Genomic DNA, 18646 nt, shown 5'->3' with positions numbered 1-18646 from the left:
GCAATCATGTCTCATGTCAACTGAATTCTAAATTATCAAAACATTTAAATACAATATTCTTTAGGTCTATGAAGTGTTTGAAGACTACCAATCCATCTGACATATGTTTCTGTAAGTCTGAAGAACCTTACATAACTATAGAAATGACAATTGTGAGTTATTATAACTCAGTAAGTCTTCTCTACTAAAATAACTTAAGGACTAAGAACTCACATAACAAGATAAACAGTCTGTAAGCAGATGTACCTTATAAGGACAATGACTTCAAGATTGTGACAATACACAAAATAGCTTTAACAGAGGTAGAAATGTATACATAGTACAATATGCAATATGACAATAATCCTAAATATATATCAATATACAAAATATCCTAAACAGAGGTAGAACATAAACACAGTATGACAAATATAAATATTTCCTCAATAGAACAATAGCATGCCTATGGTATTAAGATGTCTGAGGACATGAAGTAACTCAAATAAAACCTTTGATACCATGTCTTACATCTAGCAAGTATGCAAGGAACACTTAAAAGAAAAACAAATGCAGGTCGACATGATATTGTGCTAGGCACACAGTACAAAAGCCACAGATCCCAGATTTAAGGAACCTGAAATATTTCTCAGTATTTCTTACATACTGAGGTATCTGGAAGTACATTTTTCTCCCGCTTCATTGATAGGATTACATTGTTCTAAGGTAGTGGGGGGAGTAAGGGAGGTTGAAGGAAGAAAGTGGGGAACAGAAGGGGAGAGGAAAAGAGAAACAGACACTAAATATATTTGCCTAGAATACAGTTGTAGAGCAACCAAATTCAAACCAGGTGTGTCTGACTCCAAAAGCTTTGGCTACAACCACAGAAGATGTCCAGTCAAGCTAAATATAATCATTTGTTCAAGAATAGTCTCCATCATCTTGTCAGCGAAACATCTGGCTATAAACAGAAACTGCACCTATGAGTCTAAGAGATTTTACTGAGGAAAGTGGTTTGTAGAGAAAAGTTATATGCTATGGGATCTCAAAACAGGACCACCTTGTCTCTGTAGTTGGCTTTGTCCCAGCAAAGCCAGAGTTTCTGGTCTACTTCTTATCTTTGTCTGGCCTTTTAACTCTGAAACTGAATCTTTATTTTAGACTCATGTCTACGTGTTCTATGTGTTCATTGTGAAAGTTTCCTTTCAGGGCCTCAGTTGAGCCCTGGTGCCTGTGCTGGCACGTATCGTCTATCTCTCTAGCAAGGCTTCTAATAAAAAGAGACAATGAAGAGTGTAATAAATGAAGGGAGATATGACCCCAGATAATTAATTATACCCTGTGTTCCAAGGGTACAGAAGAAAGAGAAGATGGTCACAAACCCCAACTTATTCAGAAAAGCTTGCAAGAGCTGAGCCTGGGTTAAAATGGGAAAAGGGCCTCTTATATATATCTTGCACTCCAGGGAAGTTAGTCTGGTCTCTTCCATCTCCCCACTCTGCTTACAGGGGAAGAAAGCAGAAATATGAACAGTCAGCTAGAGGCATAGCTGGGAAAAGGTTATGTAGGAGTTTTGACATGCTTGACAAGGAGAAAGTTGAAGTGGTTTTTTCAGAGAGGGGACAGGCCTTGTCATACTCCAAACTTCAGTGCACAGGGTTTACCCAGTCTGATAGGTAATACTACATACAACTTCCCTACTATATTTTAAAATGAGTGAGTAAAAACACCCCCTTCAGGTGAATAATGCCTGCATATTAAGCTCTGTTCAGAAAACTAGTGATTGTCAAAAAACATAAATCAAGTCCAATCTTTGATAGACAGTACTAGGGTCAGAATTATTCCAGCACTCTCCAATATGAAGACATGCCAAAAATGAGAAGACCGGTATTTATTCCAACTGTAGGCTAGCACTAAGAAACAGCAACCACAATCCTCTGTCCATGTTCCTGACGGAACCAGCAGAAGTGGGGACAACATAAAACAATGGAAAGAGCTGGAAGCCACACACGTTCCAGGTCTGCTGTGGAGTAGCTATGAGGCTGTGAGGGAATTATCTCTGTGTTCTAAGTTACTATCTATTCAATAGGTCTGAAGATATACTGAAATGCTCTACAGATGGTAATTCTACACAGACAGATATATATATATATGTAGGTAGGTAGATAGATAGATAGATAGATAGATAGATAGATAGATAGATAGATAGATAGATAGATAAGATGGGGAGAGAGCATTAAGAGGTATCAGAAACTAGTGTAAGCACTTTGTAGTTATTCTTCTCAACAATTCTATAACACAAGTGCTATTATCCAAATCTTCCAGATGAGGAACTAGAGGTGAAGAAACTTGCCCCAGGTCACAAAACGTACAAATGAAAAAGCTGGGCATGTAATGTAAGCAGTTTGGTTCCAGTATCTATATTCCTTACTTTTAAGTTCTGGTCCTGAGAATCCCACCACTGTGAGGTCTCCAATGGATACTCTATTTCAGTAATGAAAAGTTAATATCAAAACTAGAATGTTTCTTCCTGCCAATGGTGTCTCGTAAGCTTCAGTTATACAAACTGTCACTGTCTGCACATGGGTATAATTGATTGTCATTTCTGGTAATGCAGTTACACAAATACAACCCTGAACAAATAATTTAAGGGCATTTCAGGGGGAAAGCATGAATCTCTACAGGTGTTAAAATACAATTAAATGTGTGGAATATGTGAATAACTTAGAGGAAACTTTTGAAGACTATCATGAGTCACTTTGCCTGGTTAGACAACTCTGCAAAGCCTGAAAACCTGAGTTTGATCCCTAGAACCCAAATAGTGGACAGAGCCAACTCCTGCAAGTTATTCTTTGACTTCCACATGCTTACTGCATGTTCCCCAGCCCCAAAACAAATACACAAAATGTTTTAAAGAAGTGTTATATAATCAATACTCCTCAGAGCATAGAAGACAGTTATTTATATAGATGGATATGGTCAATAAGTCAAAAGGTGATTGAGAGACAGAATTGAATATGAAGTCATTTTAGGAATACATTACCAGTATTACCAGTTTGTTTTGAAACAGGTTTCACTCTGTAGCCTAGGCTGGTTTCCAACTCATGGTCCTCTTGCCTCAGCCACTGACTGCTGGTTTACACATATGAGCTACCAAGTCTAGCAGCCAGGCTTTCACTTGTATTTTTCCTTATTGTGAATGTACGTATGTGACAGACTACAAATCTATGTCCAGTAAAGTTTAAGAATGCTCTTTCAAAGCTGAACTTGACAACAAATTCCTATAATCCCAGCACCTGGAAGAGGTAGAAGGTTCAAGAGTTCTGTCAGGGCTATAGAGTGATTTTCAGGTCAGTCTGGGCTACATTCTGAAACCATGGTTTTTCTTTTAGGTTTTTTTTTTTTAAATTTTAATTATGTGTGCACATGTGTGTTGTAGCACATAGGTATGCAAATGTGAGTGCAGATATCCAAAGAAGCAGACATTTTGGATCCAAATGGAACTGGAGTAATAATAGTAATAATAGGCAGTTGTGAGCTGCCTGATGTAGCTGAGAACCAAACGTTGGTCCTCTGCAAGACCAGTAAGTGACCTTAACCACTGAGTCATCTTTCCAGCCCCACAATGGCTTTTTTGTGGTTTTTCTTGTGTAGTAGTACATAAAATAATGATGTATGCTTAAATATATTTCATCCTAGATTTGATGAACATTGAATGAGAACATTTCTAAGGTTTCATTTGAAAATTAGATGATGATTCCCTAGTAGCTACAGAACACAATACAAAGAAAACATAGCATTCCAACAACCTGATATATACCTACCCTTTCCTCTTGTGTCCTGAATATTAGATTTATGTCCGTTTAATTAATTTCTTCTGAACATATTCCATCCCATCCATCTCATTTACTAGAATGTAACCCTCAGTATTTTCTTTAGTCTTTCTATTCCTCAATTTTCTTATCTCTGAAACGTTACTTAATGAGCAAATGCATGCTGTTCTTAGCATAGAATCCAGCTACCTTGTGGTCAAGCAGTACTGTCTATTTCTTGAGGATGAGTCTCAATAAGTAGTGAACTGGCCAAGGCACAAAGTTCAATTAACATCAACTTCCTTACCTGGAGTACAGGGGCTGCCTATGGGATTAAGAAACATCCCTGAGCCCTGACTTATATTGGCAGATTGGTGAGCAAGCTTCTTGTCTAATTTCCCTATAAACGTTCCCCCACTCCTCTTCCTTTCCTTGTTTTCATAGGCCATAAATATACTACTAAAAAGCAAAAGACATGTATTTGAATACATTTGACCACATTAAGCAAATTAAATGGATTTACCATTTAAGAGCCTTCAATGTACTTATGTACATACAGAGTCTCAAAACATCTAATATTTAGCTTGCAAATCCCACTTTTTCTCCCATTTGTCAGCTTCATTCCAATCATTCAGCATGCTGCAGCCAGTCTCATAAGGTATATTCTCTTATGAAGTTCTTCTCTTCTGCTAGCCCAACTCTTACTGGTCCTTCTAAGACCTAGTTTACATTACATCTCATCAAAACCTTCTCTGATCATCCTATCCATTAACTCTCCTTCTTCTGTGCTCTCACAGTACTTTATGTCAACATTATAGCATGTTCTCAGTGGTTCTCTGACTGTTACCCATTAATTGATTCTACTCTAGACTTCTGAAGGCCAAAGAGCATATAATTGACATCTTCAGAGAGAGGCACCCTGCTTGCAATGAGTAGTCTGTATTTTCTTAGTGCTCCTCTTCTGGGCCACAGTTTTTCAAAAGAAAGCTTCTTTGGATTCTCAAAAGGGAAGATTTATATCTAATGAACCTTCCAAAAAGTAGCAATTATGTAAGTCTGTGTGTATTGCAGAGTCTTCAATACAAAGTTAAATCGCTATGCATGGAAAATGTTTGGTTTCTCTTTTTCAAAGCCAATTACAATTAGAAGCCCTTTAGACTTAGCCATAATAAAGTCTATTTCCCTAAACACGCAAAACACTGAAAAATACTGTTCCCCCAACTCCAATAATTTCCTTGAAAGTTTGGGAATAGAAAACACTCATTTGTGTCTATGAACAATAAGGACCTCAAATAGGATCAACTCTGAGAACAGTTTTGATCTTACTGAGTTAAACATGCTATATGACCAAAAAATTCTTTTAGGTATATGACCAAGAGAACTAAAAACATATCCATTCAAAAACTAACACATGAATGGTCATAATGTGTGGGGCGTTTACCCACCACCCCCACAGCTTCCCAGAGTTTTCTTGAGTGCGAGCAGCAGGAAATATTAGATAGAAGGATTTATAGCGGAGAATGTTGCGGAGATAAACAGATAGAAAATAAAGGATAGCCTCGAGAGGGCCTGGAACCTATTCCAACGGGCCCCGACTGTCTCTGGTCCAGGGTTTTTATAGAGACGCCAAGGGGTGGAGCAAAAGACCTCCTCCCCCAGCACAGCCAAGTGCAGACCATCTCAGACACCTGCACTCAGGCCCGTGGTCCTGATCATCCTCTATTCGGACCTGCTGGGTAAAGCCACGAGGAACCCCGGAACGGGCTCCCACAGGTCCCCCCTTCTTAATATATAAAAAAATAACTATTAGTAGCTTACAGCAATCTCCATAGCTGTTACACCTCCCAGTATGGGAGTAGAGGATGATATAGATGGCATTTCTCTTTTGAATTAGGTCCAAGGTGACTACAGCAGTCTTAGCTGCCTCAAGCCCTTTCTAAACCAAAACTCTTAAGGCGATTACAAACTTAAAGAATCCCTTAGCTTCATCATTACCATTAACAGGTTAACATAAATATTGCTATACATAGTCACAATTCTCTCAATCTTACAACTCAAGACAAACTCTTAACAGAACCATTAGAATTAGCATATATGGTACTATATCTAGTTAACAATTTTCTCTGTCTTACAACTTTAACTCAATCATTTGAATTTTCTTGTTAACAGAACATAGGAAAAACTTCGATGTATTCACATCAAACTTAAATATTTCCTTAACTCCACAAAACCAGGGTGCATTAATATCAATAGGTTTCTGCGAACATAATTCAATCTCATAACTCCTCCTTTTCTTTATAATTTTTTAAACAAAGTCTCAAGCCTAGTTAGAAAACCCAAACTTTTCTGTTTAAACAGTTCCATTTGTAACCCAATTCCAGAAAACTGTTCCTAGGTCATTACTATAAGTAAGCTCAAAATTGTCCCATTGCAATGAAATCTCTATTGTTCATTTCATTTAAGTACCAAAATTCAAATGATAAATATTGGTACTAGCCTTCCAAATTTGAAGAAATCCATAACCAAAATGTTTTTGTAATTTTATCTCATTTTAAGTTCAAAAAGTTCAAACAAGAAATAAATTCTGGTATCAGGCTTTCACTTCCAAATATGAAGAGACGTTTTTCAACCAAAACTTTTTGCAGTTAATTTTTGTTCAAACAAGCGTCTCTGCAACTTTTGTTCTCAAAGACAGACCTTTTTAGTATAGTAATATTTTAAACCGCACCATTTTTGCTGTTAGCTCAGGTTTTTCTGTGCTGCATTGATATTCCACGGATCTCAGCTGCGGATGCCTTGTGCTGGTTCTGGCGTCCGCCATTCTTAGCTTCTTAGCGGCTTCTGGAGCTTTTGAAACCATTCAGACTGCCTACTTTGCAGTCTACTAGGACACTATTCTCCTGTGTCTCAGGTGTTTTCACCATATACATTAAGAATAGACTCACACTTAACATTTACACTTTTTCACAAACTCACATATAACATTTTTTTGCCTTGCAAAGCATTTAGACTCATTCAACATTTACACGTTTTTACAAACTCACATACAACATATTAACATCTACTTATTTATACTTTATAGAACTACTTTAGCAAATATATTTCCTATTAATTCTTATATACTTATCTTATTTCTTATTTAAACTTACATTTACAACTAGCATCTTACAAGCTTATTACTACATGTCTTAAGACTACCTTAGATACTTCTTACAAGCTTATATTCTTAAAGGAACTCTATTGATCTATTTTACAAACTTATATAGGCTACCATTAGCATATATCTAACTTAGCAAACACCTAAAGATTTCTTAACACAGATCTAACAAGACAGAATTTTACAAACTCACATATCTTATATTCATCTCTCTACTTCTTACTCTTAATTATTATCACCATCTCTATCAGAAAGATTCTCTTAACTAGACAGGAAGTACGTACATCATTTCTAAAGTTTACAGTTTATAGTTAGCTTTGTTATAAAGCACTGGGATTTAGTGAGTGTTGTCATTATAGAGTTGTGATACTTGTTGCTAGGGGATTGTAACATTCTCAGGACGAAGCCACACCCCAAAGTTGCGAGTGGGCCTTTTCGAACCGGCAGAGATGCACTGTCAGCGGTAAACGGTTTTTAACTAGAGGCTGTCCCTTCACCCAAATTCATAATAGCTCCCCTAAGAACTTCAATTCAAACAAACGTTTCTATCACAGCAGTACTTTTGGTTTGTTCTACTGAAAAACTTGACGCTGAGGGCAAAGTTATCATATTTAGCTGCTGTAAAGCTCTTCGCCAAAAACTGCACAGCTATTATGTGGTATTTTAAGGATTTTAAAGTGACTTGTTTGCTCTTATAGGTAGCTTTTTGTCATCCAACTACCGTAAAAACTTTGCACAGCTATTAGGGTAAATAACGCATTTTACCAATGGAGCCCCAAACCGCAAAGCGCCTAGTTCCGTATCCTTTCAATTTTTCATTGGAACTGACACTTAAACTCTTAGATGATTTTCCTCCTTATTCTTTTTAAAGGCTGTATTTTAAGTTTACATGAACGTATTTTTGAGCTGACAAAAGTGTTTCAGGGCAATGTCACCATCTTTAGCGGAAAAACTACCTTTCCCAGAATGCATTTCCCTTATATCAGTCCATAATAACATCAGTCCCATATCAGTCCCTTATTTCAGTCCCTTATATCATTTCCCATATTTCTTTTTGGGTTTGAGAGTCAACTGGTTCTCTTTTACCAGACTTGTTTACAAATTCTTGCCCGGGAGGTTTGAACAAAGTCTCTTGCTTTTGCAACGGGAGATTTGAACAAGCATTTTACATTTTCAGCTATGGCACATTGGGAGGTTTCTATTCTCCTCAGCTGGCTTCAACAGGTGTCTCTCCTTCATTTGACACTGGCCCCAATCAGAACCACACCTGCCTCGTTAGCATGCATTGAGGCTGGCATTTCTGATAGCAACTTTCCTCGGGGCTTGTGCTTGCCTTAGCCAGTCAGTGAAAAACAAGATCATTTACAACAGCTTTTCCATAGCTCCTTCAGAGATTTTCTCCCACTGATTTATCTCATTTTGCTTGCTCCTTCCTTCCCCAGATGCAGAGCTTCAGCTATCTGCGGCTCTGTACCTCTGCTAGCTGCCTTTGGAGGTAGGGGCTTTCTTTTTCTCCCCCTGAATCTGCCTCAAATTCTAGCAGCTTTGTTAGGTCATGCATTTTCTGGGGAGGAATCTGTCCCCTCTGTTTCTTCTGAGTCTTTCTCCCAGACAGTTTCCAGTTTGGTCTCAGTTCATCCCCTCTACCCCAGAAACGGTTTCCGACACTAGAGCGACGGCTTTCCTTGCTATTAAAGGTAGGGGCTTTTGTCCGTTTCTATTTTCAGGGTCTGTGTGGTTTGCGTACAGACTAAAAAATTTAACAAGGGAGGTTTTTGCCATTTCTAAACTCCCATTAGGACAGGTGCTTTGCATCATCAGGCCTTCAGCTGGCCCAGTCCCCCAGTGGGTTGTGTTTGCTTGTCTGGGTGCTCAAGGACAGAGCTTATGCCAGAGGTAATCGCCCCTCAGGGCTACACTCCCTCATCTCAGGCAGTCAGTTGACACAAAGCTTTTCTCAAAGAGGTGCTTTCTCTGATAGAAAAGAAAGCTTTACTCCTGGATAGTTCTGTTCTGTTCTGCCCTGGCTGGGCTCTTTCCCCAGACAGTGTTCTGACTCGGCAGCACGACTGCTTCAGACACAGTTCAGCTTTACTGTTTTCCCAGAAAGGTCCTTACTCTGATAGGAAAGCTTTTCTCAGATTTCTTTTTGCAGTTGTGGACCTATCAACCCGGGACTTGTAGGAAAGTGGACAACTGTGCCGTTCCCACAGGCTTTAGCTTTGTTTGTTCATTAGCAATCTTCCCCTGGGTCCTGCACCTTCCTGCCTCAGCTGTGCACTCCAGGAAGTTTACAACTGCAGGAACCCTAGTATCCCCGAAATGCACCCCAACTCAGAGACGCTGGCCAGTCGCCTCTGGGTTTTTGCTCAGAAGCGAGGATACAATGCTAACAGTTTCAGGGAATCTTTGCATAGGACGATTAGGAGCACCTTTTCATTCTGAAACGCTCACTCAGAACCTTTGCTGCCTCAGCTCGGCTGTAACCGAAAAGCTTGGCTTTTTGCTTTTCTCAGGTAAAGTTTCTGGCCCTTTTGGGCTCTCTGTAGCTGTTCACCCTTGCTCTCCCCAAGCATTTCCCTCAGGGTACTCTGACCCACTGTCTTTTACTAGCTTGAAGAGACAGAGCTTAGAAGAGGTTTTTAGAAACTTGTCCCTGCCTCCTGCATTGCAGGGAGGATTTTTAAAGCTTGAAAGAGAACTTAGAGGTTTTGCTGTCTTAAGAGGTTTGTTGTTTTCTTAGAGCTAATCACAGGTGGTCCCCCTACTAATATCTTCAGGTGATTCTAATTTTTGTCTCTAATTTTTGTCATCTCCTAGAAGGACAAATTTAGTTTTTAAGTTAAGAGAGCTTTTAAGATTAAGGCTTTTTAGGGAGTTTTTTCCCCCCAAATTTTTCAAGAAAAGCTTTAGAGTTTAAGAGAAAGATTTTTTTTTTCCCAGGAGAAAGACCAACTTTTCCCATAACTTCCCAACTTTAAACTTTGACTTCTTACACCCCCATTTTTGCCTCAGGGAGAAATTACTTTCTCCTGCCGCTTGGATTTGGCATTTCAGCTGTCCCCAGGTCAAAAGCTTCCATAGGAAACTTTTTCTTCCCCATAAGCTCAGAGAAGAGCTTTTTTACTACCCGTAAAGCCCAAAGAAAGATTTTTTTCCCCAGTTTGCTTTCAAAGCCCCCAAAGTTAGAAAATTGAGTTTTTCTGTCTAGTTGCCTTACTTATTTTTTCCTACACAATCTTACACTTCTAAGTTTTTCCTAACTATATTACTACCCTATATCTTATACTTATCACAGATAGAAATTGAGAAAGGGATAGAAGATAGAAAATTTTGACAGAAGAGAATTTCGCTGCAGCATCGGACATCCTTCCAGTCCGCTTTCCTTTTCTCTCGAGGATAAAACCCCCGCCTCACCAAAAATATATATATATAAAAATATATATATTCCATAACACCGGCATGCCTTTCCACTGGCAGGGCTAACTCAGCACTTTCACCAAAAACTCTGTAATAAAACTATTATTTTCCTTTATCTTTAGTCCCTATTACTTTGTCTTAAGTCCCTGTTCATTTGTCTTTAGTCCCCCCTTTTTTTGTCCCTTTTTTCTTTAGTCCCTTTTTTCCCCTTTCTTTAGTCCCTTTTTCCCCCTTTTTTTAGTCCCTTTTTTTCTTTAGTCCCTTTTTTTCTTTAGTCCCTGTTCGCGGCGCCATTCTGTGGGGCGTTTACCCACCACCCCCACAGCTTCCCAGAGTTTTCTTGAGTGCGAGCAGCAGGAAATATTAGATAGAAGGATTTATAGCGGAGAATGTTGCGGAGATAAACAGATAGAAAATAAAGGATAGCCTCGAGAGGGCCTGGAACCTATTCCAACGGGCCCCGACTGTCTCTGGTCCAGGGTTTTTATAGAGACGCCAAGGGGTGGAGCAAAAGACCTCCTCCCCCAGCACAGCCAAGTGCAGACCATCTCAGACACCTGCACTCAGGCCCGTGGTCCTGATCATCCTCTATTCGGACCTGCTGGGTAAAGCCACGAGGAACCCCGGAACGGGCTCCCACAATAATGGCATTATTCATAATAGGCAAGGAGTAAAAACAACCAAACTGCTCATCAACTAATGAGAATACATAAATAAAGCATGATATTCAGATTAATATATAATAGGATATTATTCAGTCACAAAAATGATCACCTTAAGCCCAGGAGTTTGGGGTCAGCCTGAACATAAATGGGGAAGAAGGCTAAAAAGTTGAAGTTTGGCCATCTCTCCCTTCTAAGTCCTTACTGTTACCAATTTAGTGTGACTTCTCAATGGAATATTTTTATCTCTCACAATGCAAACTAGTGTTGTTACTTTCATGTACAGACAGGCATTTTAGTTATTTGTTAACTAATATTGGCTTTGTAATTTTGAGGATGCTCTAAACCCTGTTGTACTTGTTATCACACAAATTCAACAGTTTATAGGGTAGGCATCTTTAGAGGTACACTGTGCATTAACAACACATACAACACACATAGTGACAAAAAAGCATAATATTTTCTGGCATAAATCTCATCAACCACAACTCCAGTTAATAGAAAACTTTGAGATGGAAGTTCGTACAAATAAGGAAGTGCTTAGTATCTTTCTCCTTGGTTTAAAAAGCAGTTGGAAAACATCTTACACATTAGTGCCCACAACAGCAATCTGTAAACAGTGCTATTAGTCAAGTCCAACTTAACAGCCACCTTGGGTAGTCTCACCAAAAGATTCATTTCCAGAACACCATGACATTTGTACCTTTTTTTCTATGTGTGGTTTTTAATCAGTGGGTAGGCAAATTCCTATGAACTTTTGAATGACACTTACCTCAAGTTCTATCGCTTACAGACTCTGATTTACTTATGATAAAAGTAAATCAATATTTATATTTTTATTAAAAATTTTTATAGCTGGATATAGTGATGTACACCTTTAATCCCAGCACTCAAGAAATAGAGGCAAGTGGATCCCTGTAAGTTCAAGACCAGCTGAGTCTACATAGTGAGTTCTAGGTCAGCCAGTGCTACATAGTGAGACTCTATCTCAAAAAAAATTTTTTTTAACTACAGTAGGGTATAGTGTCAAACATCAGCACTCAGGAGCATGTAGAGCTCTGTGAGTTCAAGGCCAGTCAGCAACACATAGTGAGCTCCTGTCTCAAAAATACAGTACAGTTATTTGATTTTGTTTGTTTGTGGGGTGGGTGTGCATGCCATGACATACATGTGGAGATCAGAGCACATGCCACTTCTGGAAGTGAGTTCTTCTATCATGTGGGTTCTAGGGATTGCATTCAGGTTGTTAGGCTTGGTGGCAAGAACCTTCACCTGTGTGTGTGCGCATGTGTGCATGCGCACACATTTTTTGTTTTTTCAGACTTTCACTATGTAGCCCTGGCTGGCCTGAAACTCACTTAAGTAGATCAGAGTGGCCTCAAAGCCACAGAGATCTGCTTCTACCTCCTGAATACTGGGATTAAAGACACGCACCATCACAGCTGGCTCCAGTGTTTCTATTTTTAAACCTTATCAAATCATTTCTCCTTCATGAACCTCATGCAGAGCCCATACAACTTTCTGGCCATGCTGGATTATTCAAAATCTACCACTGAAAAATTTCCATGTATCTGGTCTACCTCTGGCTACTCCAGTGGTTCTGCAGATGAGAATGGTAGATTTGTTGTATTTTTCCCCCGACTCTGCTGTTTCTTACTATGGAGAAGGTGCACAATCTCTGATATTTCTTCCCCGTGCCCTTCTAGACTCTACTTGTTCTGCTATGAGGTATGGGTATGGGAATAAGGAACAAGGACTGCTGGCTGCTTTGGATTCTCCTGAACAGAGTTCCCAGTTGTTTAACCAGCATTGCCTAGATATGCATTTGGAGGATGAGTTTCTTCACTGTTTGGTCTTCAGACCTAAAGAACAGTATTCAGCTCTATTATTCTCTGTCAGATGATTCTCCGCTCTCCTCTACTACCCTGAGCCCTCTTGGATGGAGTGGGCTTAACACCAGAAATTTCCATGAGCCCACTAGACCCATCAGACTTCTCTCTATACCAATGGTGGGTTGATACCTTCCTGCCTCTATTCGTTCCATTTCCTTTTTGTCCGGATTGGAACAGGCAGATATGTAAGTGCCTGCCTAAACAAATATTCACCAGGCATGGGCTCTCTCCCCTTTTCTTTTCTTTCCCCTTCACTCCTGTAGTTGATTTCTCTTAGAACCCACTAGATCAGGGGGCCCACAGTTTCTCCCTAGTCTCTTGTGGATTGTGGCAAAGGTTGATGTACAGGGACACACGCCATGACTGGGTTAGAATATCTCACACTATAACTTCTTTAAGTCTTAGAATTATGTCTGCCCTGCTTACTGACTGCCCTCTCTCCCTTGTGGGGTCTTACCTCCACTGTTCAGCTGTGCATTCTATTTACCATTTGTATGGTAACAGAAAATCCTATTTGGCATTCTCTTATACAGTTACTTTATAGGTTGCTGAGATATTGAATATAATGTCAGGAATATTTTAAGTGCTATAAATAGTAACATAATTAATACAGTGATAAATTTATGTGGTTCTTCTGTTCTTGGACACTAGGTATTTTACTATTTATTATATTGCTTCTTTGTCTTTTGGCTAAGGTCTATTATGTTTGCTTGTTTTGCTGACAAATTGAACCCAGGGCTTCACTCATGCTAAGCACATGCTCTACTTATACCTCCCAGATCTTGACTAGTTTAAATGATATTATGACCCTTTAAAACAAAGATGTCTATAGTTAGGATAAATTCCTATAAATGAAATTTCTAATTCACAGGGTAGAGTTATTTATAAAGCTTTTGGATGCACTGTAACAAATAGACTTTCAGAAAGGATAGGTAGAGTTTTGGTTTCCATGATTTATCTTTGATAGTAGACATAATTTTTTAAATTCTTGACAATTTCATTTAGATTTCTTTGATTGCTACTGAGTTTGAATATCTTTTCATGTATTATCAACTCATATTTTTAAAGAAATTGCTTGTTCAAATGTTAGATACTCTGATATAAATAGATAATGTAGTTAGGAAGTGACTTTGGGTGTTGTAGAGAAGAAAACTTAAAATAACATGAAGCTAGATGTGATAGCACATGCTTATAATCTCAGCATTTAGATGGTTGGTACAAGGAGGATTGGGATTTCAAAGCCATCCTCATACACTTACCAAGTTCAAAGCTATCTGGAATACATATGGCCCTGTCTCAAAAAGAGAAAAAATAACTTGAGCAGAGAATTTCCTGTAGTTCAGTAGGAATGAGTGAGTGATCTGACCAGATGTGCTCATTAATTTAGTGGTTCTCTTTTAAGGACTTCCCATTTGTGACTCTGTAGACTTACCTCATGTGACATTTGACTATTCATTTTGGAGGTCTATTTCAAATGTCACCCCCTTTGATTTTTTCTCCTGGAGGAGATAATGTCTTCCCACCAGACCTGGCATCACTGTGTGCAGCTCTTCAGATACTACAATAAGACTGTGTTTTAGATATCCTTCCCTTTATACAGACTCCCCAAGGACAGTCTTGTTTCCTTTCTGGCCCACTCAGAATAGGAAATTAAAGCTCTGAAAGGCAAAAAAAAAAAAAATTTACTCAATCCCACACAACAATGGGAGGTTTGGACTTCAATCCAGGACTAACTTCAGAGACCATGCTTTTTACAGTTATTTGAGGATTTCCCAAAATAGAATCTGTGTAATTGTATCTTTGGCATCTGAAAATTCACTTGAATTTTTTCATACGCAGCCATACATAATAATAAAATCATATTTGCTGAAAAACAGATGAAAAGAGATTATTATACTAAGTGAAAAAGTCAGATGCAGAAAAACAAATGCCACATTTTCTTTAAGGGTCCTAGAATTTTTTATAGATACATAAAACCATTTAATATAATTTCATGTCATGAAAGCATAAGAAAGATTATGGGAGGGAGAAGACAAGTTGGGAAACAGAAAAAGAGTGGGGAACTAAAATGATGAAATGGGGAAGAGTAAACATGGTCAGTATATATGATATACTTGAAAGAAATTGTCTGTATGAGACTGAACACTGTATGAAGAATATATACCAATAAATGCTTTTTGGTCTTGAATTTTTCATTTCAAGAGTGACTTTAAAAATATATAAGCATAGACTTGAGTGTCGAATGATTATCTTAGCAATGAATGCTGTTTCTTGCTAGCCAGTACAGCATTCTAAAACTTAACTGATAGAAAGTGCTAAGTTCTTCACTTTTCATATAGTAATAACCTCAAGCTGGGTGGTGGCGGTGCATGCCTTTAATCCCAGCACTTGTGAGAGAAAGGCAGGTAGATCTCTGTAAGGTCGAGGCCAGTCTGGTCTACAAAGCAAGTTCCAGGACAGCCAGAACTGTTACACATAGAAACTCTGTCTCCAAAAACCTAAATAATAATAATAATAATAATAATAATAATAACCTAATAAGAAAGTACAAGAGAGCCGGGCGTTGGTGGCGCACACCTTTAATCCCAGCACTCGGGAGGCAGAGCCAGGCGGATCTCTGTGAGTTCGAGGCCAGCCTGGGCTACCAAGTAAGCTCCAGGAAAGGCACAAAGCTACACAGAGAAACCCTGTCTCGAAAAACCAAAAAAAAAAAAAAAAAAAAAAAAAAAAAAAAGAAAGTACAAGAGAGACAGTATGCAATTAATATGACCACAGCAATTAAAGCCAGTGTGTCTGTTACAGAAATCAACATTTCACTGCACCTCCAACATAAGGTCATGTGGAAGAAGGGTCATACCCAGCAATCTAGATCCAGGTAAACATCTACAGTTACATATATTGTTTATAATAAACAAGTAAACACCAAGGACATGAAATGCTGTTGCACTCATGAACTCAAAGTAGCTGTGCATGCCTGTATCAAGCCAGTCAACATTCTATCATGGAGGAGGAAGGTTTACAGGCCCCTACCCTTAACCAAAGAAGTATGGACGGGTGATGGCTCTGGGGGAAGGAGAGTCAGTTTTCTATAAACGTGCTGTTCCTAGTAGGTCAACCATACTCCAGCTGATGGCCTCTCACCCAGGAGTATATTGGAAAGTACAACTGAACTCCATGGTTTGTTTTTTAAAGGACAAAAGAGGACAAGAAGTTCAAGGGGTTAGGGAGGTAGGAATTACGTGGGAGGTACACATGATCAAAATACGTTATATAAAATTGTCAAAAAATTAATAAAAATACACATTTTTAAAAGGAGCATGAAATGGATAAAAGTGATCTTTCTTGAGAAGCTCCATGTTAATGCCATTCTACTTATATGGTCATTAAAAAGTCATAGCTTACTAGGTATGGTGGTGAACACCTTTAATCCCAGGATTAAATATTACAAAATATAACAAATATTACACAGCAATCAGGAGGCAGAGGCAGGTGGATCTCTATGAGCTTGAGGCCAGCATAGTCTACATAGCGAGTTCTGTGCTAGCCAAGGCTATATAACCCTCTCTCAAACAAACAAGCCATGTCTTAGGAGACTATTTTATGACACAGAATATTTTTAATATACCAACTTAAGGTAATACACAGGGTGAACAGTCTTTCACAGTTTGTAAACTGTACAAATATACAAATACAAGGAAAAATAGACAAAAGAAATACATTTAAATGTTGTGTATCCCTTTGTTGCAGGTGCTGCTAATATTGTTACTTTTCTGTTATCTGTGTTTACAATAACTACACTATAGAAGTAAAATTCAAGTGTCACTAAAATTCTATTTTTGTTTTTATGTTTTAAGCATATATTATACATGAAATAGATTTAAATGCATTTTCATACATGTTTACAATGTATTTTGACCATATTCACTCCCCTTATTATCCTGTCTTGTCCCTATCCCATTCCTGTTGATCTCCTTCCTCTTTCTAAGAAGACCTCCTTTCACTTCGGTGTGTGTGTGTGTGTGTGTGTGTGTGTGTGTGTGTGTGTGTGTGTGTGTGTGTGTGTGTCCGTCCCAGTGAATTTCATTAGAGCTGGTTACAGGAGCATGGTGATAATAGAAGCCTGAGCATCTTACCTGGGCATCTTCAGCTACACTGATGAAAAAAATGTTCCCTCTTCCTCTAGCAACCATTAACTGCCTACAGACCCTCAGCGAGGAGTGATGGCCTTGAGAGTCCCTCCTCCTGTTCGATTCTGAGATTGCATTTCACTATGTTGCCCGGGTTCCACCTCAGCCTGCCAAGTACTAGGACTAGAAGGCATATGCCACCATGTATGGCATGAAAACAGTATCCTGTGCAGGTTTCCAAAACCTGTAGCTAAAATAGTTGCTTTCAACTCAGTTCTTGTTCGAGTTGTTTCCTTTTTTAAAAACATAATTAATTAATCAGTTAATTGCCTGTGTGCAAGGGGGAGGAGGACATGTGCCTGCCACAGCCCATGTGTGAAGAGTAACTTGGGGGAGTCGGCTCTTGCCTTCTACCATGTGGGTTCTGGAGGTCACACCCAAGACATCAGGCTTGGTAGCAAGTGCTTTTGCCCATACAGTCACCTCACCAGCCCTCTCCAGTTCTTTCTTATTCAAGGAAATGCCATCAACCCTAATGTAATGTTTGTTCAAAACTTTAAAGAACAAAGAACTGGGCTGTGCGAACCACCAGAGCTCCAACTGTCACATTCTTTTAAGGCAGACTAAGGAAAGATACTGATTTTCTTTCCAGGAAATCTCCCATGTGAATTGTAGTTATAACATGCTATATGTGTAACAATGGTTACGAGCTTAGTGAAATTCTTAGAAGAGTGTCACCTATATGACAGATACATTGCATATGATAGTAAATAACTGGAAACAACATGAATGTCCAACTGGGGAGATATATATGTAATATATGGCATCTTTACTAAGATGATAATTTTAAGATTTATATACACTTCTAGGATTTTATAATATTAAAGCAAAGAAATATTAAAAGGAGACCACACCCAACCTCTTCTGATCTCAGAAGCTAAGCAGGGATGGGCCTGGTTAGTATTTGGATGGGAAACCACCTGGGAATACCAGGTGCTATAAGTTAAAAAAAAAAAAAGAAATTGTAAAAGAATAGATGAAACAAATGTGGTCTTGATAATATGTAATACCATATGAATCTTTATTCTTTTCACATTTTGCTTTATTTTTCTATATAATCAAGATTTTTTATAATTCAAAACTGGACAAATATTATGCAAAAGTAAATGTACCTATTCATAATTGCAGTGTATGGGGAGAAGCAGAATACAAAATGCTAGCTCACTGATAGTTGACTGTCATGTAAAAAACCAACTGTGCAACCAATATAATGACAACATTCTTTACTTTCCATAGTGAGTTTCTATATAGCATTCTTCATATGAAGAATCAGGATCCTTTAAGGAACTGGATAATTCCATATCTGGATTAAGATATGTACAAAATAAACCTGGAAGACCTTGTCATAGCATGTAGCAAAGAAACCATTAAACTAGTAGTATCATATCAGAAGCCAAGTTGAATAGGGTCCTACAGGCTAAGGATAGTACAATCTGAACTTCAGAAACAAAAACAAATATAATAGATCCAAATATGTTTTTATACATACATACATACATACATATGTTGTTTTTTCAAGACAGGGTTTCTCCATGTAGTT

At 38.5% G+C, this 18646-nt stretch overlaps 1 protein-coding gene across 4 annotated transcripts in view; it reads right to left on the bottom strand.

Annotated features, from left to right (window-relative positions):
- Gab2 (GRB2 associated binding protein 2) overlaps window positions 1–18646 on the bottom strand; it is a 164129-nt gene that overhangs the window by 136236 nt on the left and 9247 nt on the right. Inside the window, exon 2 of one of the 4 annotated variants that reach the window (XM_076547434.1) lies at window positions 14352–14577. The exons of the other annotated variants lie outside the window; for them this stretch is intronic. Within the exon in view, the coding sequence (XP_076403549.1) occupies window positions 14352–14375 (24 nt within the window). The 5' untranslated portion in view covers window positions 14376–14577. The remainder of the gene's footprint in view (window positions 1–14351; window positions 14578–18646) is intronic. 4 annotated transcript variants of the gene reach the window in all.

This window comes from Peromyscus maniculatus, chromosome 1, assembly GCF_049852395.1.
Source record: "Peromyscus maniculatus bairdii isolate BWxNUB_F1_BW_parent chromosome 1, HU_Pman_BW_mat_3.1, whole genome shotgun sequence".
In the NCBI taxonomy this organism is placed as follows: Eukaryota; Metazoa; Chordata; class Mammalia; order Rodentia; family Cricetidae; genus Peromyscus; species Peromyscus maniculatus.
Note: the sequence above shows the minus strand (reverse complement) of the source record. Positions and strands in the feature narration are given on the sequence as shown.